This window comes from Peromyscus californicus, unplaced genomic scaffold (genome assembly GCF_007827085.1).
Source record: "Peromyscus californicus insignis strain IS unplaced genomic scaffold, ASM782708v3 Scaffold_24__1_contigs__length_46423439, whole genome shotgun sequence".
NCBI lineage: Eukaryota > Metazoa > Chordata > Mammalia > Rodentia > Cricetidae > Peromyscus > Peromyscus californicus.
In genome coordinates this window covers 43,277,315-43,300,902 of record NW_026294535.1, presented here as the reverse complement: position 1 = coordinate 43,300,902, position 23,588 = coordinate 43,277,315, and the positions used below count along the sequence as shown (strand labels likewise).

At 50.1% G+C, this 23,588-nt stretch overlaps 3 protein-coding genes across 6 annotated transcripts in view; 2 read left to right on the top strand and 1 right to left on the bottom strand.

The window, feature by feature from the left end:
* Positions 1 to 33: 33 nt before the first annotated feature.
* Mettl1 (methyltransferase 1, tRNA methylguanosine) lies at positions 34 to 4,449 on the bottom strand. Its single transcript, XM_052753528.1, has 6 exons — positions 4,309 to 4,449; positions 3,289 to 3,452; positions 1,851 to 2,035; positions 1,635 to 1,748; positions 1,382 to 1,483; positions 34 to 1,222 (listed from the first exon to the last, which is right to left on the bottom strand). Exons 1-6 carry the CDS (start codon positions 4,395 to 4,397, stop codon positions 1,067 to 1,069), a joined length of 810 nt encoding a protein of 269 aa, XP_052609488.1. The 5' UTR covers positions 4,398 to 4,449; the 3' UTR covers positions 34 to 1,066.
* A 240-nt stretch (positions 4,450 to 4,689) lies between these two features.
* Eef1akmt3 (EEF1A lysine methyltransferase 3) lies at positions 4,690 to 15,329 on the top strand. Of its 2 annotated transcripts, XM_052753525.1 has the most exons (4): positions 4,690 to 5,187; positions 5,303 to 5,414; positions 12,088 to 12,222; positions 13,231 to 15,329. In XM_052753525.1, the coding sequence occupies exons 1-4, from the start codon at positions 5,011 to 5,013 to the stop codon at positions 13,638 to 13,640; spliced, it is 834 nt and encodes a 277-aa protein (XP_052609485.1). In that variant the 5' UTR covers positions 4,690 to 5,010; the 3' UTR covers positions 13,641 to 15,329. The 2 variants fall into 2 exon arrangements, with proteins under 2 accessions (XP_052609485.1, XP_052609486.1); XM_052753526.1 differs by lacking the exon at positions 12,088 to 12,222.
* Positions 15,330 to 15,533: 204 nt separating this feature from the next.
* Tsfm (Ts translation elongation factor, mitochondrial) overlaps positions 15,534 to 23,588 on the top strand; it is a 38,784-nt gene continuing 30,729 nt past the window's right edge. For 2 of the 3 annotated variants that reach the window (XM_052753524.1, XM_052753523.1), the window contains exons 1-5: positions 15,534 to 15,661; positions 15,876 to 16,052; positions 16,984 to 17,112; positions 18,098 to 18,220; positions 20,883 to 20,970. In XM_052753524.1, coding sequence (XP_052609484.1) covers positions 15,608 to 15,661; positions 15,876 to 16,052; positions 16,984 to 17,112; positions 18,098 to 18,220; positions 20,883 to 20,970 — 571 coding nt within the window. In that variant the 5' untranslated portion in view covers positions 15,534 to 15,607. Of the gene's footprint in view, positions 15,662 to 15,875; positions 16,053 to 16,983; positions 17,113 to 18,097; positions 18,221 to 20,882; positions 20,971 to 22,879; positions 23,470 to 23,588 lie in introns of those variants that run through there. The other variant, XM_052753522.1, reaches the window with a different exon arrangement.

The window sequence follows — 23,588 nt, the reverse complement described above, 5'->3', positions numbered from 1 at the left end:
AATAATAATAATAATAATAATAATAATACAAAGGAGGTTTTTTTGTTTTTACTTTTTTGCAAAGTATGTAAGTTTGGAGATTCTGTCTTTGGACAGAATGAAGGTCAAGCACACACTCTGAACCCCAAGCTGACTCAACCTCTTTTGGGTACCTTTGTGGTCAGCAGCCACTTACTGCTTTGAGCCACAGAATCCTCCAGTTCAAGGGCTGGAGAGATGGCTCAGTGGTTAAGAGCACTGGCTGCTCTTACAGAGGAGCAGGGTTTGGTTCCCAGCACCCACATGGCAGCTCACAACCATCTGTAACTCCAGTTCCAGGGAACCAATTCCCTTTTCTGGCCTCCAAGGGCTCAGGTACGAGTGTGGAGCACATACCCATACGGAGGCAAATACTCATAAAATAAAAATAATTAAAAAACAATACTGCAGTTTAGCTCCCTGCTCCTTTGCCTTTCCCCCTCCTCCCTCCCTCCCCTTCCCCATCAAGCACTATGCCAGTCAGTCAGCTTGGAGATTCTGGAATCAAAGGTCAACATGGTAAAGGCAAGGGTGTCTGCCCTCTTGCCCTCAGCACTACAGGGTCAGGTACAATGGTGGCAGCCCAGATGGTCCAGGTCAGATCGTACACAGGGAGAAGATGGGAGGAGGCATGTGATACACACTCGCCTTCCTGGGAAGAGCAGCGTGGGCACGTGGGCACACACATTATCCCCATGACTGTAAAGTAAACATAACTGGGGGGGGGGGAACCGAGCCAAACCCAGAGCTTAGGCAGTGGGTCACTGCACTCTTCACTCCGGCTGCTGAGGGAGAACAAATCCCCACACCCCTCCAAATATACCCTCTGGTCCAAGGTCCTCTGACCTTCTCAGTCAGCTTCTTTTGCTTTCTTCTGACAGTGGAGGGGCAAGAAAGCAGTAAGTCAGTGACGGGTAAGAAGGCAGGCTGCACTGTCTCAGAGAGAGATCGTGGCCTCTGCCCCACCAGTCTCGGAAGGCCTGGAATGGGGAGCTGATCTTTCTTCCAGTCACTAGTAGAGCGAGTCCAGCTAAGGCAGGGTAAGAAGTCAGTGGTCAGGCAGCGTGGGGTTGGGGGTCACCCCCTGGAGGATGGGGTCCTGTACTCTTCGGAAGATGGCTGGGAAATTCTTTCCTCCATTGCGTAGAACTTTCTTTCCTTCCTCAGTTGACGTGCCTAGATGTTCCACGATGGGATCTTCACTCTGCAGAAAGAGAGTCCGGCATGTCCCTCCCTGCCCACCTTTCACACTGTCCTGGGTCTCTAGACTCCCATTTTCCTGGCCCTAAGCTAAGGTCAAGGACTATGGGACCACTCTGAATAGGGCTGGATTCTTACAACTTCCCTGGGGCATCTCACTTACTAGCTCTTCCAGAGACACACGCTCAAACAGTGGGTGCTCTTCGAAATGGGCACACATCCACTGGTGCAGTTCCAGCACATCGGTGACGGTGTACACCAGGCCCTGTGTAGGCAACATCGTTCTAGATACAGGCGGCACACGACTGAGCAGCAGAGCATGAGTGTGATGGCATGAGTGCCTAATGTGCCCCCCATCAATTCTTGGTGAAGATCCCCTGGGCAGGCCACTGGCACCATCTTCCCTCCCAGCTCACCCCAACTCGCAGCACGTAGGCATATTCCGCTAGGAGCGTGGTGCTGATGATTCGCCATTTATGCTTTGTTCGCTTAAAATGCGGGTCGGGGAAGAGGAAGAACATCTTCTTCAGCTGTGGGGTCGACCGACCAACAGGAGGGCTCGTGAGCGCCTGGTTGCCATGTTCCACCATCCCCCATCCCCACCCCCACCCGGGCAGCTCCTCAGGCCGCACCTGGCCCTTTCGGAAGAAGTTGGGAAGGTGCTTCATGGCATTACTGCGCAGACAGGCGATGTTCTGGAATCCACCTCCGGGATTCGCACGGAGAGCCCGAATCCTGTCTTGCACGTAGTCTGACACCTTTACCCGGATCTCCAGACCCAGGATCAGGGTGTTTGGGAAGAGCGGTGACAGCGCCACTGAGGACAGAGACAGCGATGGGGTCGTGGTGCCAGATTTAAGGAAGTACAAAGAGGTTAACCCAAGAAAGACAGTTTCTGTCTGTGGATGTCTAAGTTAGGAGTAAGGCAGAGATGCCCACTCCCTAGAGTTCTCTGCAGAGAACAGAGAAGACACAAAACTGTCACGCTGTCATGGGAGCAGGGTGTGGCGGCTCATGCCTTTAATCCTAAGCTTTGGAAATAGGGGAAGGGGGACAGAGGCAGGCAGGATCTCTGTGAGTTCAAAGCCAGCCTGCTCTATACAGCAAGTTCCAGACCAGACAGGGCTACATAGCGAGACCTTGTCTCAAAAAATAAAATAAAATCAACAAAAAAAGATCTGTCATATAGACTAGAATAAAAGGGCAGAAGCTACAGTTTACATTTGCTTTAGAGCAGTGGTCCTCAACTTTCCCGATGCCGCGCCCCTTTAATACGGTTCCTCATGGTGTTGACCCCCAACCATAAAAATACTTCACTGCCACTTCATAACTGTAATTTTGCTACTGTTATGAGTCGTAATGTAAATGTCTGATATGTTACCCCCCAAAGAGTGATGACCCACAGGTTGAGAACCACTGCTTTAGAGTTTCCATGACAAAGTCTTATTTAATCCTTTTCACACTCTCTGGTAGACTGTGAAGGTTGGGAAACTGAGGGTCAGAAATGCTCAAGATCATAGATTTAAAGCAGGAGAAAGCTCGGACATAAGGCAACATTTCCAGTCTCTACCACACTCTTCCTCTCTCTTATACTGTTATCTGTCTACGGGGCGAGTGGTTTGGCATACATGCTCTGGAAAACAAAGACAATATAACAGGAACCCCAAAACATGAAAGAGCGGAGCAGAATATGTTCTGGTGAGGACGGGGGTAGGAGGGGGAAGCTGGTGGAATCCCCGAGAAAGACGGTTCAGGATCAGTGGCCACAGTAGCTGATCTCTGACGCTTGTGCTGACCAGCTCACTGACCCAGCACAGGGCAGGTGATACGGCTCATGCAGGGACTGGAGCCAGACAGAACAACCCAGCTTCTAAGACACATTTGAGGCGGCCCCCTCCCTTCTCCAGGGCGAAGGCCACAGACCCAGAGGAGAAGGGAGATGGAGGCCCTGCACACTGATGTCATTGCTGTCTGGTGGCAGGAGGAAAGGTCAATTAACCCTGCCTCTAACCTGCTGAGACGGCAGAACCCAGGCCTCTCCTTGTCCCCGGGAAAGGGCCATCGAGTTACCTAACAAACCGCCATAGCCACAGCCTATGTCTGCAAACTCCACTTGGGTCCCGGACTGCTGGTCTTTCTTATCCTTTGGATCATCATGGCTCTTATTTTGAGTTAGCGGAGCAAAGAACTCTGGGTAAAGCTCAGACCAGTCCATCTCCTCTGGCTTCACAGGGCTATTGGAAAGAAGACAGGAGACATATGAGACTGTTGGACACACCATTGCAGACGTGCTTCTGTAGGCATGGAAGGCGGGGTGGTAGATTTCGCAAAAAATCTACAGTCATGGGCCATGTGGTATCTAGAAGGCATAGTGGAAAGTCCCCTGGCTCCCAGGGTGTCAATCACAGTTCCTTCGCGAGGCTGCGATTGCTGACGTGCCGGTCTCTACTTCTGGGTATTGACGTGTCTGGGAGCTCTCCCTTCTGGGACTCAAGGTTCTTTTTCCCAGAGACTGACTGACTGCCTAAGGCATTGGAACACTACTCTGTTTATGTGTTTTCTGTGGAGAGGATGAAGCAAGGAGTGTGTGTATGTTTATCTTTTTATAAATAAATAAAAGCAAATCGGAGCCCGGCAGTGGTGGCGCACGCGTTTAATCCCAGCACTCAGGAGGCAGAGGCGGGTGGATCTCTGTGAATTCGAGGACAGTCTGGTCTACAGAGCGAGTGCCAGGACAGCCAGGGCTGTTAAAAAGAGAAACCCTGTCTCAAAAAAAAATAAAAATAAAAATAAAAAAAAAGTCGGAAGATGGACATGACAACTTGTTTCTTCATTTTAGTTCCAGCAATATTTTCTTTCCTTTTTCTCTTCTCAGACTTGGTTGGCAAGTTCACCCAGACTCGATCCACAACACCACGACCCCTCCCGGGCCGGCCAACTCCGCCTTCCGCCGAGTCTCCCTAACGCATCCTCAACTGACGTGTCATCCGGACCATGCTCCCGGGTCCGTCCGTCTCCAGCCCCCGCGCTGCCGTCCCGGGCTGCCTGCGGCTCCCGCCCGCCCGCCCGGCCCCCGCCCGGCTCGCTCACTAGCACAGCGTGTGGTCCGCCATGGGGTTGGAGTGCGCGCGCTGCCGGTAATAGCGCTTCTGCGGCTGGGGGGCCTCGGCTCCCGCCATGATGCCACGGAGTCCACGTGGAGAGCCGGGGCCGCGGGCGCAGGTTGATGACGCGGCCCGCGGGCCGCCAGCAGGCCCCGCCCCTTAAAGCACCGAGGACCAATTCCGCTGCCCCGGCGATGGGAGGACCCCGAAGGGAGCGGGCGCGGGGGATGGAGAGCAAGCGCGCTGCTCGTCTCTCAGCTGGCGGGAAGGCCAGCTCCAGGCACCCCGCCTTTCCTCTTTGGCGTGCTTCTGCTTGAGTCTGAGCTCCCCAGTGCCCACAGGCACCTGTGCGCCCCACAGGTGAGCGCGCTGGGAGGGACCCGCCTCTGACAAGTCGCACCAAGCATCCTTTCTTCTCTCTCCTGGTGGTCTCAAACCAAGGCAGCCGGGTCTGACCCGTGTGGCGCTGCGTGGGTCCTGTTCTGCGTGCGCCAGTGGACCCGAGCTCGGGGGTCGTTCCCCGTCCATCTCCAGGAAGTCCAGCTGGAGGAAGGAGGGCGAACTGGGGAGGCGGGGCCCGGTGCCTGGGAGCAGCCCATATGGCTGGCAGTCCCCAGCCTCAACGCAGCCAGGGAGGGACTCGGATCCCAGCGCTGGCCGAGGTGCTCGGGGGTGCTCTCTCTGCCGGATGGCCAGCTCCCGCCCAGATCCTGAACCCGAGCCCGAATCCGTGTTCCCACGCGAGGTCCGGCTCTTCACCGACTTTTACTCGGAGAGCAGCCGGTTCTGCTTCTGTGGGCACGAGCTGAGCATCACGCAAAACTTTGGGTCGCGCCTTGGGGTGGCGGCACGCGTGTGGGATGCGGTGAGGAAGGGGCTGCCCTAAGTGAGGGTCCCTGAGAGGTCCAGTCCCCGGACCCCGCCTCTCCCATATGGAGCCGTGACAGCGTCCCTCTCTCTTCCTTTCCTTCCCCTCGTAGGCTCTGAGCCTGTGTAGCTATTTCGAGAGTCAGAATGTGGATTTTCGAGGCAAGAAGGTGATCGAATTGGGCGCTGGGACGGGCATCGTGGGAATCCTGGCGGCGCTGCAGGGTGCGTGAGCTGGCATTGCGGGAGGAATGGGGGGGGCTGGAGTGTGGAGAAGTTAATACGTGGATTCCTTGGGGGTGGGCAGGGCTTTTGAACTCAGCTCAGTTCTTCCGTTTTAACAAACCCCTACTTTTCTGTGAGGCAGAACATCCAGGATAGTTGGTTCCAGGGTGGGTAAAGCAAATCAGATAGGGATTCCATGAAAAATGCTGGAGACACTCTTCCGTTAAAATGCGGGTGTTCTGAAGGGAGAAGAGACCTGGGGCGCAAAGCTTTGTAGCTTCCTTATGTTAGAGTCTCTTGAATTTTATCTTTTCTTTTCTTTCTTTCTTTCTTTCTTTCTTTCTTTCTTTCTTTCTTTCTTTCTTTCTTTCTTTCTTTCCTTCCTTCTTTCTTTCTTTTTTTCTCTCTCTCTTCCTCTCTTTCTTTCTCCCCTCCCCCTTTCTTTTTGTGGAGGAGTGCAGTGGAGTGTGGTCTGGTCGAGACAGGTTCTCTTGTTGCCCAGGCTGGCCTAAAACTCATTATATAGAGGAGATTAGCCTTAAATTCCTGGTCCTCATGCCTTAATTTTCCAAGTGCTGGGATTACAGGTGTGTACCACCATATGGCCTTATGTACCGAATATGGCCTTAGATTTTTATTGCTAGAACAAACAAGGTTATGAATTTTGGAGGGCTAGGGTGTGATGATTATGTATATATTCATTTTAGGTGTAGGGGGTAATTAATCAGCTGAGACTTGGGAAAGGAAAGGGTCAGGGAAATTCTGCTTCGGTTTTGTAAAGAGCCAGAAACTAAAAAGGTTCCTTACCTTGTGGTCTAAGTCATGCAAACTAGGATGTCCTTGTTCCTAGGGACAGAACTGGGTCACATTAAGGGAAGTCTTTGCAGAGGCAGACATTTATTCTTCTGTTCATTCAGTCAACATGTATTCTAAGTCCTTTGTGTGCCAAGAGATGTGCTGGGGGCTGAGGATTTGACATCGAATAAGAAGGATTTCCGCTCTCCAAGGAACTTGTAGTCTAGTGAGGGACAGTGTGAGAAGACGCTATGGTACATACTCGATTGGGAGGTATGTGTGGCATGGGTGTGCTGTGGCCAGAGCTATCACTCCTGAAGGAGGTCCACCCAGGAGAGCTCTGACAGAGGAGGAGTTGAGGGTGGGTGGTGGATGAGAATCAGAAAGTTACGTTAAAAGGAAAGAAGCCAAGGATTGGGGTTTGTGCCTGTAATCCCAGCACTCAGGCAGCAGAGATGGGAAGGCTGCTGAGGCCAAAGGCCAGCCTGGGCTACAGTGTAAGACCCTGTCTCAGGTAGGAAGGGAGAGAGGGAGGCAAGGAGGAAATTGTGTGTGTGGTGTGTGTGTGTGTGTGTGTGTGTGTGTGTGTGTGTGTGAGAGAGAGAGAGAGAGAGAGAGAGAGAGAGAGAGAGAGAGAGAGAGAGAGAACACCTGTCTTTATTACTGGTAGACCAGCGGCTGCTTTTTTGTGCCCTGTTCAGTTGCCAAGTCCAAGTCCAAAATCTGGGTGTCATCTCCTATTTTCTCGCTTTGTATCCCAGAGATCAGCTGGCCCTGCCTTCTCAATACTTGCACAACTGTTTATTTCTTGTCCCACTGTATTTAGTTAGGACACTAACTACTTCTTGCCCTGATTTTCGTAAGTATCTTCATGCTTCTGGATGGGAAAAGGCTGGCACTCCCAAACTGACTCTGTGATTTCCCCCCATCAAACCTGTTTCTCCCTCAGGCTCTCCCATCACGAAGCCACCATCCACCCAGTGTGGAACCTAGACATCACCTCTGTCATGTCCCCGCTTTTCATCATCAAACCTTTCATGTCCTGTGGGTTTTAACTCCTACAAATTTCTTGGATTTTCTTGTGTTTTCTCGACTCCACTCCGGGTTCCCCAACCTGAACCACCACCATCACTTGCTCAGACTTATAATAAGTAGTCAGACTGGTTGGTCTTCTTGCTTCTGGCCCCCACCTAGATCCTGGCTCACACCACCCTACAATCAGAATGGCTTTTTCAAAATGCAGCTATCATTATCACACCCCACCAAATCGCCTACTGGTCCTGACTTCTTTCAGGGTGGAAGTGACCCCTTTAACGTGGCTACCAACATCCTGCCTCTCTCTCTTGCCTCTTTCTGTGCCTCTCCCTGGCCTCTTCTCCTTGTGCTCTCATTACTCTTCTGTCCCTTCTGCAAACCTGCTTTCATGTCTCCTTCCTTAGGGACTGCACAGGGGCTGAACTTTCTGCTTGAAACAGTTTTACTGCCTGGTTAATGCAGATGTATTCTTCATTGCTAGGCTCAAACAACCCTTCCAAGGGAAGGAAGGCTTCCTGCCTCCCCTCACCCCCAGCCCAGGCTGGGTTAGGCCCTCTTTTTTTTTTTGGTTTTCCGAGACAGGGTTTCTCTGTGTAGCTTTGCGCCTTTTCCTGGAACTCACTTGGTAGCCCAGGCTGGCCTCGAACTCACAGAGATCCGCCTGGCTCTGCCTCCCGAGTGCTGGGATTAAAGGCGTGCACCACCACCGCCCGGCAGGGTTAGGCCCTCTTAGTGCCCACACAATTGTACTCACTAGACTCATTTTAAACTTGATTTCACTGAGCTCAGGTGGGTCCTTGTGCTACCCAGCTAGCTTGTCAAATTTCCTTTGCCCATTCATTCTTCCACGATCCTAGACATCTATTCTCTCTCTCTCTCTCTCTCTCTCTCTCTCTCTCTCTCTCTCTCTCTCTCTCTCTCTGGTATGAGTGCTCTATGTGTGTAAACCTGCATGCCAGAAGAGAGCATCAGATCCCATTACAGATGGTTGTGAGTCACCATTGTGGTTGCTGAGATTTGAACTCAGGCCCTCTGGAAGAGCTACCAGTGCTCTTAACCCCTGAGCCATCTCTCCAGTCTGACATCTGTTTCTTTTCTTTTCTTTTGCTTTTTGTTTTTTGTTTTTTGTTTTTTGAGACAGGGTTTCTCTGTGTAGCCCTGGCTATCCTGGATCTCTCTCTGTAGACCAGGCTGGCCTCGAACTCACAGAGATCTGCCTGCCTCTGCCTCCCGAGTGCTGGGATTAAAGGCGTGTGCCACCACTGCCCGGCTCGACATTTCTGTTTCTTAACCTTATTATTCTTCAAACTGTGAGTGCCTCCTCTGCATTATCACTCTTATCTGATGACTCACTCTCTCTACACACACACACACACACACACACACACACACACACACACACACACACACACACACACATTCTATATGCAGAGTGTGTCTATGTGGGGCATTGTATGTCTGTGTATATGATATGTATGTACATAACTATGCTGAAATTCCTATTGTGGGGGAGGGCAGTGGCTGATCCTCCGTCTCCTGAGCCATTTCTCTGCTCAGGAGAGAACACATCCAAATGTTAAGGTCACTGTAGGCGCTGGAGAGATGGCTCAGTGGTTAAGAGCACTGGCTGCTCTTCCAGGGGACCTGGGTTCAATTCCCAGCAACTATATGGTAGCTCACAACCATCTGTAGTGAGATCAGATGCCCTCCTCTGGTGTGCAGGTGTACATGCAGACAGAGCACTGGTGTACATAAAATAAAAAGTCACTGTGGTTCCTCCTTTCTGTTCTTAGTCCACTCCAGGTGGACTTTCACTCCCTCTGTGTCCCTGCTGGGGTTCTGAGCTTCACTTCTAACCCCATGGTTTGAACTCAGGAGTCAGTTTCTAGCCCACTCCAGTTGACTTAGCATTTGACAATGATACTCTTCTCTCCTTGAAAAGTCCTTTGCTTTCTGGGCCAACACACTTCTGGCTTCCACCTACATCGCTGGCACACTTTTCCATTCTTTTTTTTTTTTTATTGATTCCTTTTCATGCTTACAACAAGAACTTTGAGTGCCCAGAGCTCAGGAGTAGCCCTTCTGACCCCTTATTTCTTTCTGTCTGTGCCCCCTCCTGAGAAGTCACATCATTTTGTGGCTTTGAGTGTCCTTTTTATGGTGAGGACCAGGATTCCATCATCTCTATATCCAGACTCGTTTACGTAACCCACTGCCTTTTTTAATATTTTCATGTGCTTGTTTGATGGACGTTTCAAACTTTGCTCACCAATGAAATCATGCTCCCATTTCCAAGCCTGCCTCTTCCGAAGCCCTCTGCATTTACATAAATGGGCAACTTGGCCTGAGTTAGGACAGATGTTCAAAAGACACCCTTAGTCAAAATAAAGTCTCTCTGTCTGTGTGTGTGTGTGTGTGTGTGATAGAGAGAGAGAGAGAGAGAGAGAGAGAGAGAGAGAGAGGAAATCAGTTTGTCGACACTGACAGCAGCTTCAGAATATGTTCAGGACTTGACTACTTCTCAGTCACTGTCACTGCCCGATTTCCAACCAACATCGTCTTTCCCCTCCTGACTAATCCTCCTGTTTCTGTTCTTGCCCTGCTGCTGTTTTCTGTTCGTGTGTGTGTGTGTGTGTGTGTGTGTGTGTGTGTGTGTGTGTGTGTGTTTTCTGCCTGCATGTGTGTACCATATGGGATCCTGGTGCCTGAAGAGGTCAGAAGAAGGCGCTGGATCCCCTGGAACTGGAGTTACAGATGGTTGTGAGCCACCACGTGGGTCACGTGATGGGAGTCAAACTTGGGTCCTCTGCAAGAGCAACAAGTGCTCTTAACTGCTGAGCCATCTCTCCGGCGGCCAGGTTGTTTGTGTGTTTTTAATCACAGCCATCGAAGTGCTGAAGTGTAAACCCTGAGTCAGTGTGGGCTGTCCCTCTGCTTCAAACGCTCCCCTACCTTCCCTCACCGCGGGGTGTGGCCCCTCTGTCCCCTCTCACTCTGCTCCTGCTGCTGTGTGGCCCTGCTGCTAGATCTCCATACCTTGCCTGGCCGAGTCCTGCCTCAAGCTCTCGTGTGCCGTGTGCCGCTGATCTGGTGTTTGGTAGACTTCAGCCAGGGAAAGCTCCGTCCCTGCCTGCCTTCAGGTCTTTCCTAATAATGCGTAAGGAGGATTTCCCATGAAAGGTGTGCTCCGTGCCCTCACCCTCAAAGGATTCAGCCGGGCGGTGGTGGCGCACGCCTTTAATCCCAGCACTCGGGAGGCAGAGCCAGGCGGATCTCTGTGAGTTCGAGGCCAGCCTGGACTACCAAGTGAGTTCCAGGAAAGGCGCAAAGCTACACAGAGAAACCCTGTCTCGAAAAACCAAAAAAAAAAAAAAAAAAAAAAAAAAAAGGATTCATACCTTTCCCTGCTCCGGCCTCACTGTAGCACATAATACTATTTGATGTATTGTGTGTCTTATTTCTTTCTTGGCTTTGTTTTTTTCAGACAAGGTCTGATGTAACCCTGGTTGACCTTAAATGCCTCATCTTCTGGCCTCTACTTCCCAAGTGCTGGGATTATAGGTGTGAGTGAGCAACCAGGCCCTGTTTATTTTTGGTTTGTTGACAGTGTGTCTTGCCCCGTAGCCCCAGATGGTCTAGGACTAACAGTCCTCCTGCCTCAGCGTCCCAAATACTCCGATTGCAAACAGGTGCCACTGTGCTCGGGGTCATCTCCGTTGGTCCTGTCACCGTTTCTTGCCCGTTTTTGTCGTTTTTTGAGACAGGGTTTCTCTCTGTAGCCTTGGCTATCCTGGACTCACTCTGTAGACCAGGCTGGCCTCGAACTCAGAGATCCACTGTCTCTGCCTCCCGAGTGCTGGGGTTAAAGGTGTGCGCCATCACTGCCCAGCACCATTGTTCTTTTTTTAATTGAAAAAAGTTACATTTGTTTATCGAGAGGAGTATATTTGTCATGGTGTGCATATGGAGGTCAAAAAGAATGTTTTGTGGGAGTGAACAGTTCTCTTCTTCCACTATGTGGGATTCAGAGATGAAACTCAGATTGTCAGATTTGATGGCAAGTATCTTTTGTTTTGTTTTTGTTTTTGTTTTTTGTTTTGTTTTTGAGACAGGGTTTCTCTGTGTAGCTTTGGATCCTTTCCTGGAACTCACTCTGTAGACCAGGCTGGCCTCGAACTCACAGAGATTTACCTGCCTCTGCCTCCCGATTGCTGGAATTAAAGGCGTGGGCCACCACTGCCCAGCAGTGGCAAGCATCTTTATCTTCTGAGTTACCTTATTGCCCCATTCCCCTTTTTTTGAAACAGGGTATCATGTAGTATAGGCTGGCCTCTAACTGTGTAGCCAAGGATGACCTTGAACTTCTGATCTGGCTGCCTGTTCCTCTCTAGTGTTGGGATTACAGGCATGTACTAACACTTCCACTCTAAACAATTAATTACTTAATTTGTTTATTTGGTGGAATAAAACCGAGGGCCTTTTGTATTCTACCAACTGAGCTACAACCTCAGCCTGCTCCCTTTTTAAAATGTATTTATTTCTAAACATTATTTTTATAATTTTGAATTTTCTGTAGGCGTGTATGTCTGCATATAGGTTTGTGCCCATGAGTGCGGGTGCCATCAGAGGCCAGAGGCTCATATTCCCTGGAGTTATAGTTCGGACCATTGTGAGCCGCTTGATGTAGGTGCTGGTAACCGAACCTGGGTCCTCTAGAAGAGCAGCAAGTGCTCTTAGCCACTCACCTGTCTCTCCAGCCCTCTTCTGTTTCTCTGAGTCAGGGTCTTGCTGCGTAGCCCAAGCTGGTCTCCAACTGATGACTGTTCTGACTCCGCTTCCCTAGTGCTAACGTCCCAGGCCTGTGCTGCTACCATCACGCTCAGCCCTTGGCACTATTCTGTAAACTCCGTGAGGGGTGGATTCTTACCTGTCTTGCTCACTGAGGTATTCCAGACACCACCTGGCATCCAGACCCATGGTGAGGATGAGTGAGATCTTATTATTTCTGCTTTCTATACTGTTAATCATGCTTCCGCTTAAGTGGTTACTTTTGTGGTATTGTGAGTGTTTCCATGTCTAGAATGAAACTAGGGAGGCGCCGTTAGCTTTGCTTTGCTTCCTGTTGTATCCCTAGCATTTAGCAAGTACTCAGTACACATGTTCATTGTGTGACTATTCTGTAGTACTGATCTGATCGTCTTTACCCCAAATTCTGCTCTTAAAACCTATTTCTTGGACTGGGAATGTAGCTCCGTGGCAGAGTGCTTGCTTGGCATGTGAACACACTCTATCAAGCCTGACTCTCTTTAACATGTCAAAGTCCTCATTTTGGGTCTTGACATTTTAGAGCAGTGGTTCTCAACCTTCCTAACGCTTCGACCCTTCAATACAGTTCCTCATGGTGTGCTGACCCCCAACCATAAAACTGTTAATTTTTTTTGTTGCTTCATAACTGTAATTTTGCTACTGTTATGAATTGTTATGTAAAGATCTGTGTTTTCTGATGGTCATTTGGGGGTTGAGACCCACAGGTTGAGAACCCATCTTCTGGACTCTAGCCTTTCTTAACTATGCCGTGCCCTTTTCTGCCAGGCGCTTGTACTCTATTCTCTGCTTGGAAAGCCTCACCTGACTGATTTGTCCTTTAGGGCTCAGCTGAGGTCACGCCTTCTGAGTTTGGGTGGGTAGATGGGTGGGGGTGCCCAGCTCACCCCCAGTTTAGTCTTGCCCAGGCTTTTGCTGACATCTGGTTGTTGTGCGTTGACCAGAGAGGTTGAAGATTAGCCCGGAGAGAATGTTGATGTTGTAGAATGTAGAGTAACGAGAGTGGTATGGGTGAGGCTGAGGTTAGGGCAACTAAGAGCCAGTGAACTTCGGGCTGTCGACAAGACGTGAGGCCCTGAGGCCTCTGGACCCTCCAGGCAGGAGTCATGAGCCCTTGTCACGGTCCCTCTGACTTGGATTTCTCCTCCTTGCTCTCCCTCAGGGGGGGATGTTACCATCACTGATTTACCACTGGTCCTAGAGCAGATCCAGGAGAATGTCCGCGCTAACGTGCCATCTGGAGGCCGGGCGAAGGTGTGTGCCTTGTCCTGGGGAATTGACCACCATGGCTTTCCTGGAAACTATGACTTGGTGCTGGGGGCAGATATTGTGTACCTGGAACCTACCTTCCCGCTGCTGTTGGGGACCCTCCAACACCTGTGTGGGCCCCATGGCACCATCTACCTGGCCTCCAAGATGAGAGAGGAACATGGGACAGAGAGCTTCTTTCAACACTTCCTACCCCAGCACTTCCAACTGGAGCTGGCCCAGCGGGATGAGGATGTGAATGTTAACATCTATAGAGCCAGGCACAGGGGAGGGAGACCTGCCCGACATCACCCTTCCTGTTGACCTCAGCCCCTGTCTCAGTGGCCTGTCTCCAGAGCCGTAAACATCAGGACAAAAGGAAAGGATGGCTTACCTGTCTTCTCTCTCCCCTCCTCCAATTTGTTCCCCTAGGCATTCTTGGGAAGATGCAGGAGGGGGACTGCCCGTTAAAAACAGCAGAGTCCTAGAAGCATTGGGTCTAAAGCCCAAAGAAGGTGCCCAACACTTGTCTCCAGAGGAGGAGGGGGAGAAGGTAGTCAGGATATTTAGGGTAAGTGAGGAATAGTGGCTGCGAGAGACTGTCACCGGTCACTCCAGTTCTTTAAACAGAATGGGCTCTTCTGTTTGTTTTTTGAGACAGGGTTTCTCTGTGTAGACTTGACTCACTGTGTAGACCAGGCTGGCCTCGAAATCAGAGATTCTCCTGCCTCAGCCTCCCGAGTCCTGGGATCAAAGGTGTGCGCCACCACTGCCCCGGCCTCAGAATGAACTTTCTTAAAAAGCACATTCTTAGCCAGGGGGTAGTGGCATATGCCTTTAACCCCAGCACTCCAGAGGCAGAGGCAGGTGGATCTCTGGGGAGTTCGAGGCCAGCCAGAACTATATAGTGAGACCCTGTCTCGAAAACAAAACAAAAACAAAAAAAAAAACAATCTTTGACATTTTTTTAAGGGGGAAAATGAGCATTAGTGATCCTCTTGTGCATCCCCGAACATGTAGCTATTGAGAGAGAGAGAGCTGGTACCAAGACCCCTCCGAGCTCCCGCTTCTCGTCTGCTGTGATATGACTCTCACTAAGACAAGTTCTCCTAGACCCGAGCCTGGGGACGAGCAGCAGAGCTGTCCCTTTGGGCTGTAGCTCCTTCATCCTTTGCAAAGTTCAGGACCTGATCACAGACTATCATGTTGTACCCAACTCTGGATTGAGTTCTGGGTTCTTCTGACCTCTGGTTTTTCCTTCCTAATTTGTTTTACCTTCACGTCTCGTCTCTGCCCTCTGGGGCAGTCTGGGTAGGGCTCTTCACACTTACTGTCTGGGCGCACAGCTATCGCTGGTGTGGCCGCCGCCATTCTCTTAACCTCCAAAACTACTCTTCAGATTCGTGCAGCCTTTCCTGACCCTGCTGGATTAGCTTTTGCTGCGAGAAGGAGCGTCTCTGCTTGGTACTCAGGCTACACCCGCGGGCTCACAAACTTTGTATCTATTTCCTATCCCTTTTGTATTGCTCTTTTAGACAAATTGCAAAAGCCCTACTCTTTGCTCCCCAACTCTACGGCGGCATTCTCTTACGTCTCCACTCTTTACCGGAAGGGCCACTGCTTCAGATAAAACTCACTCTTTGCTTCTAAAACAAAAACAAACAAACAAAAAAAACCCTTCTTTTCCTGACTCCTCTGTTTGGATGTGATTTCCTTCTTGGGAGATCTTTTAACTGTTTAGGGACCTTATCTTGTCTTACCTGCTCCTCATTTCCTGGCCAATAGATACCTCGGAGGACAGGGCTGTGGTACAGCTCCGGGCACACAGGTGTTCAGCAGATATTTTGCTAATTCAGGAATTATTTATTCGGTTTGTTGAAGGAACTCCTTCACCTCTCCAGGTGACCCTGGAGAGTTTCCTGAGCCCACCCACCTACCTCCCGTTTGTCCTGAGTCCTAAATGAATACTGAATATGAAAATTGGAAATAAAGAAACACAAACTGTTACCTACATGTCTTGTGTTGTTATTTTGTGGCAACTTTATCGTGCCACTTCTCCGTGTCACCCACTGAGGGCTGGCTGGGTCTTTCGTGAAATGTGTTTTTTAAAAAAAGCCAAGCAAAAAAAAAAAAAAAAAAAAAAAAGAGGCGAGTATATTCCTCCAGCCTGCAGGTGGCAGCACCCCCGCGCGACACGTTCCGGGAGGAGTTTTGGCCCTCGCGCCACGCCGTAGGCCGCCGCCGTCTCACCTGCGCGCCGCGGAGCCCGGCGTGTCCGGCTGCCGGAGAGGATGTCGCTGCTGCGCTCTCTGCGCCTCGTCCCGGTCGTGTGCACCGGCCGCTCGGTGAGGGCTGCTGGCCCCGGGGCTGACCCGCGCGCGCTCCCGGGTGCCGTGAGCGTGCCCTGCCGGTCCCCCGACGCGGGCTCCGCTCCCTTCTCCGCCCTGCTCGCCCGCGGTCCCCGCGAGGTCTCGCCCTTGCGGACGTGCGCCCTGCCTGGCCTGCTGTCCAGCCCCGGCCGCTCCCGGCTGCTCACCCCTCTCTCCTTGCTCCCTCCAGGCGAGGCCGGCCCTGCTGCAGCTGTCCCAGCCGTGGCACTCGCGTGGTCACGCGGGCCCCTCGGTGTCCTCGTCCGCCTCCAGCAAGGAGCTCCTTATGAAGCTGCGGCGGAAGACAGGCTACTCCTTTGTCAACTGCAAGAAGGCTCTGGAGACCTGCGACGGTGATCTCAAACAGGTGGGGGCGCAGGTGCCGCTCGGCCCGGGGCTACGGCTCGACCTCGCACTTTCCTTCCGGGCGCCGTTCTGGGGGGCATAGACGCGACCTACTGCCCAGTGTCCTGAACTTCAGAGCCCAAAGAGAAGAACTTGGCTTCAACGATAGCTTTACCCTTCGATTTCGACTTCACTGGGAGCAGTTGACCCAGAATCCCAGAGTTAACTAACGGTGCTCCTTGTTAGAGGGCTGTGGGGTTTGCTGCTGTTTGGAGGTCAGTGTTGGTGTAAATTTTGAAGTTAAGCGCGCACACACCCCGTAACTTTATACATTGCAATTAATCCTTTAGAGCTGTGTCACTGTGTCTGTACAATGGAAACACTACTGTCTATCCCATAGTGGGGTTGTGAAGATTAAAGTTGTACAAACACTGGCTACATACAGTGCCAAGTGTAGAGCATTTAGTAGTCGACTGGTTTCTGTTATAGAATGCAGGAGTGAGGAAAGAATCAGTTGGTTTGGATATATTTGTTTGTTTGTTGTTTTGTTTTTCAAGGCAGGGTTTCTCTTTGTAGCCCTGACTGTCCTGGCTGTCCTGGAGCTCACTGTATGGACCAGGCTGGCTTCAAGATCCGCCCGCCTCTGCCTCCCGAGTGCTGGGATTAAAGGTGTGCGCCACCACTGCCCGACTGGTTTGGATATATTTTATCTTATTTTTTTAAATAGATTTATTTATTTATTATGTATCTTGTTCTGCCTGCATGTGTCCCTGCAGGCCAGAAGAGGTCACCAGCCCTCATTACAGATGGTTGTGAGCCACCATGTGGGTGCTGGGACCTCAAGACCTCTGGAAGAGCAGCCAGGGCGCCCTCTCTCCAGCCCTGATTTGGATATGTTTGAAAGGACCATTCATTTCTAATTTCTGTGACTGGCTCTCCTCTTCCGTTTGTAGGCAGAGGCCTGGCTGCACAAGCAGGCCCAGAAGGAGGGTTGGAGCAAAGCGGCCAGGCTCCACGGGAGGAAGACCAAGGACGGCTTGATCGGGCTGCTGCAGGAGGGAAACGCGGCTGTCTTAGTAGAAGTGAGTTGTTGGGGTTCTGTGTACGTGAAACAACCGTGTCTTGGACTGTAAGGTTTGTGGTAGACCCTTTGCATGCTTAAGGAACCTGTTTGAGACCACAGTGACGTTTGGAGTTCAGTTCTCAAGGCCTATGTTTAAGTGTAGAAGTGCACAGGTGTCTTGATGGGACATGGCCTAGCCACCTAGATCATTTCTCCTAAGTGTGAATCCAGTGCAGCTTTGTTACCTGGAGCAGGTAGATTTAGAAACTAGCATCAGGGTGTGGTGGCCGTCACTTGTAAGTTCAACACTTGGGAGGCTGAGGCAGGAGGGTTACTGTGAGTTTGAGGGCAGCTAGGCTACAATATGAAATTTTGACCCCTAAAAAAAACTGATAAGAAAAGAAAATAGATTTGTAAAGTCGGTAATTAACTTTACTGCTGTGTATTGATGACCGATAAGTGGTGGATTTAGAGGAGGCTGGTGAAAAAGCAGATGCAGATGAGGCTCCAGTAAAGGAATGAGATAAGCAAGTGATACTAACGATGCTTTGGAGAGTGGACGTGGTGGTGCATGGGTGTAATTCTAGCACTTGGGAGGTAGAGGCAGGAAGATCAGTTCAGGGTCATCCACAGCTGCTTACCGAGTTCAAGGCCAGCCTGAGACCCTTTTACAAAACAAAAAAGGTTTGGAACTCAAATAGGTTAATGGACAAAGTGATTATGGTGTCTAGTACAGGCAAGTGATGAACTTGTGGTGAACCCTTCAGGGCGTTCTGGGGTCCTCCTGGGGGTGCAGGTTGTTGCCGACTGGCTGCCATGGCAACAGTCACTTCCTGGTTTCTGCCTCCCCAGAACAAGGAGCTGCCCCTTTGAAACCCGAGGTCACTTGTTTCTCTTGCGTCTGCAGCTTGTTCTGTCCGTGCCTCGGCTTGGTCTCCAACCTTCAGGCACTCTTGAGAAACTTAGTCAACAGCTTACACAGCAATATCCATTTGTTCCCACAGGTAAACTGTGAGACGGATTTTGTCTCTAGAAATTTAAAATTTCAAGAGCTGGTCCAGCAAGTCGCCCTGGGAACCATGTCTCACTGTCAGAGCCTAAAGGATCAACTCTCCACGTACACTAAAGTGAGTTTGAAGGTCTCCTGCTGGCTGAATTTTTCACTCCCCGTCTTAGGGGTCTGTTCTTTTTGGGGTGGCCATCTCTTTATGCGGGTGCTGGGGGTTCCAACTCTCGCTGCCTTACTTGGTGACCCTGAAGAAACTCTTCGCAGAAGATTTCGCCTCAGTCCCGGCCAGACGGCCTCGATTGTCCCTGTAAAGCAGAGCTTTCACAGCAGTGGTCCTGGTCTCTTGTTAGTCACAAGCTGATGCTTCAGCCCAGCTGATCAGAATATCCCGTGAATGACTCTAATAGAGTCTTTAAAGGAACTCTTAGAAAAAAGATAAAGAGATACTTATTTATTTATTTTGTATACAGCATGTATGACTACAGGTCGAGGGCACCAGATCTCATTGCAGATGGTTGTGAGCCACCATGTGGGTGCTGGGGGAATTGAACTCAGGACCTCTGGAAGAACAGTCGGTGCTCTTAACCTCTGCGCCGTCGCTCCAGCCCTTTAAAGATATTTTTATTACATTCTTATTACCATATACTTACTGGTGGGTGTGTGTGTGTGTGTGTGTGTGTGTGTGTGTGTGTGTGTGTGTGTGTGTATGGGTGCCTGAAGGTCAGAGGTCAGCCTGACAGGACTCTGTCCTTTAGCCATGGTGGTTCTGTGCAGCTCAGGTGGTCTACTTGTCCGTACACGCCTTTACCCACTGAGCCGCATCACTGGTCCCCTCCTCATCCCTCCTGAAGCTCGTTATTTTTTCCTGTACAGAGTTTATTTTATGTTTGTTTGTATGCACATGGGTGCCCACAAAGGTCAGAAGAGGATGTTAGATCCTGGAGCTGGAGTCACAGGTGGTTGTGAGCCGCCCAATATGGGTACTGGGAACTGAACTCAGGTCCTCCGGAAGAACATTATGCGCTCTGAACCTGAGTTCCCTCTCCAGCCTTGAATCCCATTCTCCTTTCCTTTTTTTTTTTTAAAGATTTATTTATTTATTATGTATACAGTGTTCTGCCTGCATGTGTCCCTTCGGGCCAGAAGAGGGCACCAGATCTCATTACAGAGGGTTGTGAGCCACCGTGTGGTTGCTGGGAATTGAACTCAGGACCTCTGGAAGAACAGCCAGTGCTCTTAACCTCTGAGGCATCTCTCCAGCCCTCTCCTTTCCTTTTTTAAGATTTATTTTTATTTTTATTTTTTTTTTTATTTTTTATTTTTTTTGGTTTTTCGAGACAGGGTTTCTCTGTGTAGCTTTGCGCCTTTCCTGGAACTCACTTGGTAGTCCAGGCTGGCCTCGAACTCACAGAGATCCGCCTGGCTCTGCCTCCCGAGTGCTGGGATTAAAGGCGTGCGCCACCACCGCCCGGCAGATTTATTTTTATTTTATGTGTGTGAGTGTTCTAACTATACAACCCACCACATGTGTACAGTGCCCTCAGAGGCCAGGAAGGGCACTGGGTCCCCTGGAACTGGAGTTAGCACCATGTGAGTGCTGGGAATTGAACCAGGGTCCTCTGGAAGAGTAGCCAGTGCTCTTAACCATCGAGCCCTCTTTCCAGCTCCCCCCCCATCTCCAGCCCCCCTCCCTCACCCCCTATTCTTAACTACTTCTGTAGGTCAGCAGGCTCATTGGATCATGCTTTTACTTTTAAGTATTTTTTGTTGCAAAAGTAAGTGTAAATGTGCACTGATTTCTGGTACAGATGGTGACATGTAGACTTGGTTTTTCATTTGTTGTGTGTCGTGGAAATGGTTCACAGCAGTTCATAAAGATCGTCCTTTGTTTGAGACGGTGTCTCGAGCAGGCTTGGCCAGCGTTAGCCACCCTGTGTAGCCCAGGCTAGCCACGAGCTTCTTGTCCTCCTGCCTCCTCCTCCTCCCAAGTGCCGGGATTAAGGCATGCACCGCCATATTCACTGTTTCTTTGTCTTTTTTCCTAACTGCATAGTATTCTGTTGTGTGGATGTGCCACGGATTATTCAGCCTGTCTCCTGTGTTTGGGCATTTCGGCTGTTGCCAAAATTCAACGATTAGAAATAATTGCCCAATGAATAATCTCATGTATATGTGCATTAAGAAAAATAAAAACAAACTTAGACTCATCAAGCTGGTCGTGGTGATGCATATCTGTAATCCCAGCACTTGGGAGGCGGAGGCGGGAAGATTTCCAGGAGTTTAGGGTCAGCCTGGGCTACAATGTGAGTTCCAAGCTTTTCAAGACTACAGAATGTGACTCTGTCCCCCCAAAATAGTAATAAAACAGAAAATGTGTCCTCACATCCTCAGCACTAGAGCCACAGAGTCAAAAGCTGAGTGCTCAGCTGGACACTGCTCTGTCCTGCCTGCTTGGGCATCATCATGAATTCCTGGCCACACGCCCCAAACCCGCTAGTGTCAATACTTCCTGATTGTGTAAAATCCCGGTCCCGGTTTCCAGGAAATCCTAAGAAGGTAAGCTAAGGATGAGGGAGAATCCAGTGGAGTGGGGGATGGTGCAGTAGAAAGTAAGATTTATAAGTGTGATGACGCTATCAATTTTTAACATCCTTGGCTTCGTGGAAGCTTCATCTATTTATAGGTGGTTGTCTTAACGGTCTTCCTGGATGTCGGCTCTTTCTGCCTGTTCTCTGATTCCAGGGGTGCAGAGCCAGCTCACTCTTGTCTCCTGTACTTAGGGCTTCCTGAACTCCTCTGAGCTCTCTGAACTTGCGGCCGGGCCCAACCGAGAAGGCTCTCTCAAGGATCACTTGGCCTTAGCAATTGGTGAGTGTCCGAGGGTTCTGGAAAGTGGACGTTAAGATCTGGTTTTCTTGTTGTTTTTGGTGTCCCTCCAAATGTCATTCAGTAATTGTGACCTTAGTTCAGGCGTTGGAGGCAGGTGGTGGAGTGAATATGATGGAAACATGTCATACACATGTATGAAATTCTCAGTAATAATTAAAAAAAAAAAAGAATTACAAGCTCATATGCGTCTGTGGGCAAGAGTATGTGAATATGGGTTGGCCTTTCTGGGGAGCAGTGGACACCCTGAAGAGCCAAAGGAGGCACCATTCCCAAGCTCTAACCTGTTAGTGTATTGATGGAACTGGAGTTCCGGTACGGTCAGAATCCTGAATTACATAAAGGAGTTTAGGTTTATAAACTAACTCTCATGGTTCTTAGTGGTTTACAGCTGGTTAAAATGATTTTATCACTGTGCTGACTGAACAAAGGCAGAGACGATGGCTCCTCAGCTCCAGGTGACCACTTAGAGACGTTCACTAAGGTGAAAAAGAACATTTAAGGGACTTAAAGGTGGCTCAGCAGTTAAGAACCCTGGCTGTTCGTCCAGGGGACCCTGGTTCGATTCCCAGCAAATGGTGGCTAGCAACCACCTCTAATCCCTCCAGTCCCGAGGAGTTCTGGCTTCATGTGGTTTACAGACATACACGTAGTCAAAACACCATACACATAAAAAAAGTAAATCTTTTTTCTAAAGAAGTTTAAGATCATCTGTGTTCGGAATTAGATCGTGAGTTTTTGAGGTGCACATATTAGATCGTGAGTTTTTGAGGTGCACATATGTAGAAGCCACCGTCGGGGAACCATGCTCCAGTCACTGTGGTGGCCTCAGGGAGGATCTTGCTCTCTTTCCACATGTCCAGATGGAGGGAGGGAAGCAAATAGTCTTCTGCAGTGTCTAGTGAAGGCATAGTTCTATCTAGTGAGTCATGGGTGAGCAGCCAGGCCAACAGCTGTGTTAAGAAATCCTGGAAGAAATGGGAGTTTTGGCCTTGTCAGCTTCTGGTAATTAACTGTTGGGTAGAGCTCTGTGCTGTTTTCATATTTACTCGATTTCTTGATCTTCCTCTTCATGACCTCTGGCTGTAAGTGTGGCTAACCCTGCGTCTTCTCAGACCCCGCTGTTCAGCCTCCGTCCCTTCTGTTCTTTATTTCGGCTTCTCTTGGGAGGGGATCCTGGGGGAGAAGGAGAAAAAGAGATCTGCTTTTGGTTCTCGTGAGGTTTTGGGAATGTTGTCGTTGTACTTTTGATGAGTGAGCGGAAGTTGAAACTGTCAGGTGACTGGGGTTTGGCTCTCCTGGGGCTTTCGTTAGAGACCTTTCCAGATACTGTTGGTGATGGGAGTTGTGTCTGTCTGTTGTGGTTGTGTGTCGAGAGAGTGACTTGGTGGGGAGAAAATTCATTAATTACTTTGGGGTCCGCTTTGAGTTGTAATTCCAACTCTGCCACATATAGGTAGGTGGGTGAATCACTTGAGTTCTCAGTCTGAGTTTAGTCTGATGAGAACAGCCAGGTTCTGAGTGCCCGCCATACATGAGAACCACAAGACATGCTTCTTGTATATGTCACCTTCTTTATTTCTCGCAGTAACCCTGACAGGTAGGTAGTGTCATTTCCATTGTATAGATGATAAATGCCCCAGGTCACAGAGCCGGGAAGAGGCAGAACCGGGAGGTGAGTCCGTGGCAGCCAGCCTCGCCTTAACTGGAGTGCTCTGCTCTTCTCCCTCCTCCCCTTCCTCCTTAAATACGGGCTGAGGCTGGGGTCTGTGTCTCATTGCAGATCTACTGCACGTACAGAAAGGTCGCCGTGCACGCCGGGGCCCCATTTCTGCCGCAGCGGCCATCGCAACCCAGTGGTCGTTGTTTCTTGTCCTTTGCTCTTTTATAGGGAAACTGGGAGAGAACATGATTCTTAAGCGAGCTGCCTGGGTGAAGGTGCCGTCTGGGTTCTATGTTGGCTCCTACGTGCACGGAGCACTGCAGAGTCCCTCGCTCCACAACCTGGTGCTGGGGAAGTACGGGGCCCTGGTCGTCTGCGAGACCTGTGAGCAGAACAAAAACCTGCAGGACGTGGGTCGCCGCTTGGGGCAGCATGTGGTGGGCATGGCCCCGCTCTCCGTCGGCTCCCTGGATGATGAGCCTGGAGGAGAGACTGAGACCAGAATGCTGTCCCAGCCGTACCTGCTGGACCCTTCCATCACACTGGGACAGTACGTGCAGCCCCAGGGCATATCTGTAGTGGATTTCGTTCGCTTTGAGTGTGGGGAAGCCGAAGAGGCAGCGGAGGCCGAATAGGTTTTTGGCCTGGGTGGAGTATTTATTTTTACATCTGGGTTTCCTTATAAAAAGTTATTTTCTAAAACCTCTTCAACCCTCGAATTTGTTTTTTTCTTTTTAGTTTATAATGAAATTATAGACTCGCAGGTGAAGTTGTTAAGTAGTGGTGTAATAAAGTAGAAGTTTCTCGTTTAAACAATACTGGATTTAACTACTTTTGAAATTTTAAAAAACTGTGTGAATGTGTGAGTGCGCACACGCCAGGCTTGTGTCGTAAGCACTTTGACCCAGTAGGCCGTCTCCTCAGTCCCCATCGTCAA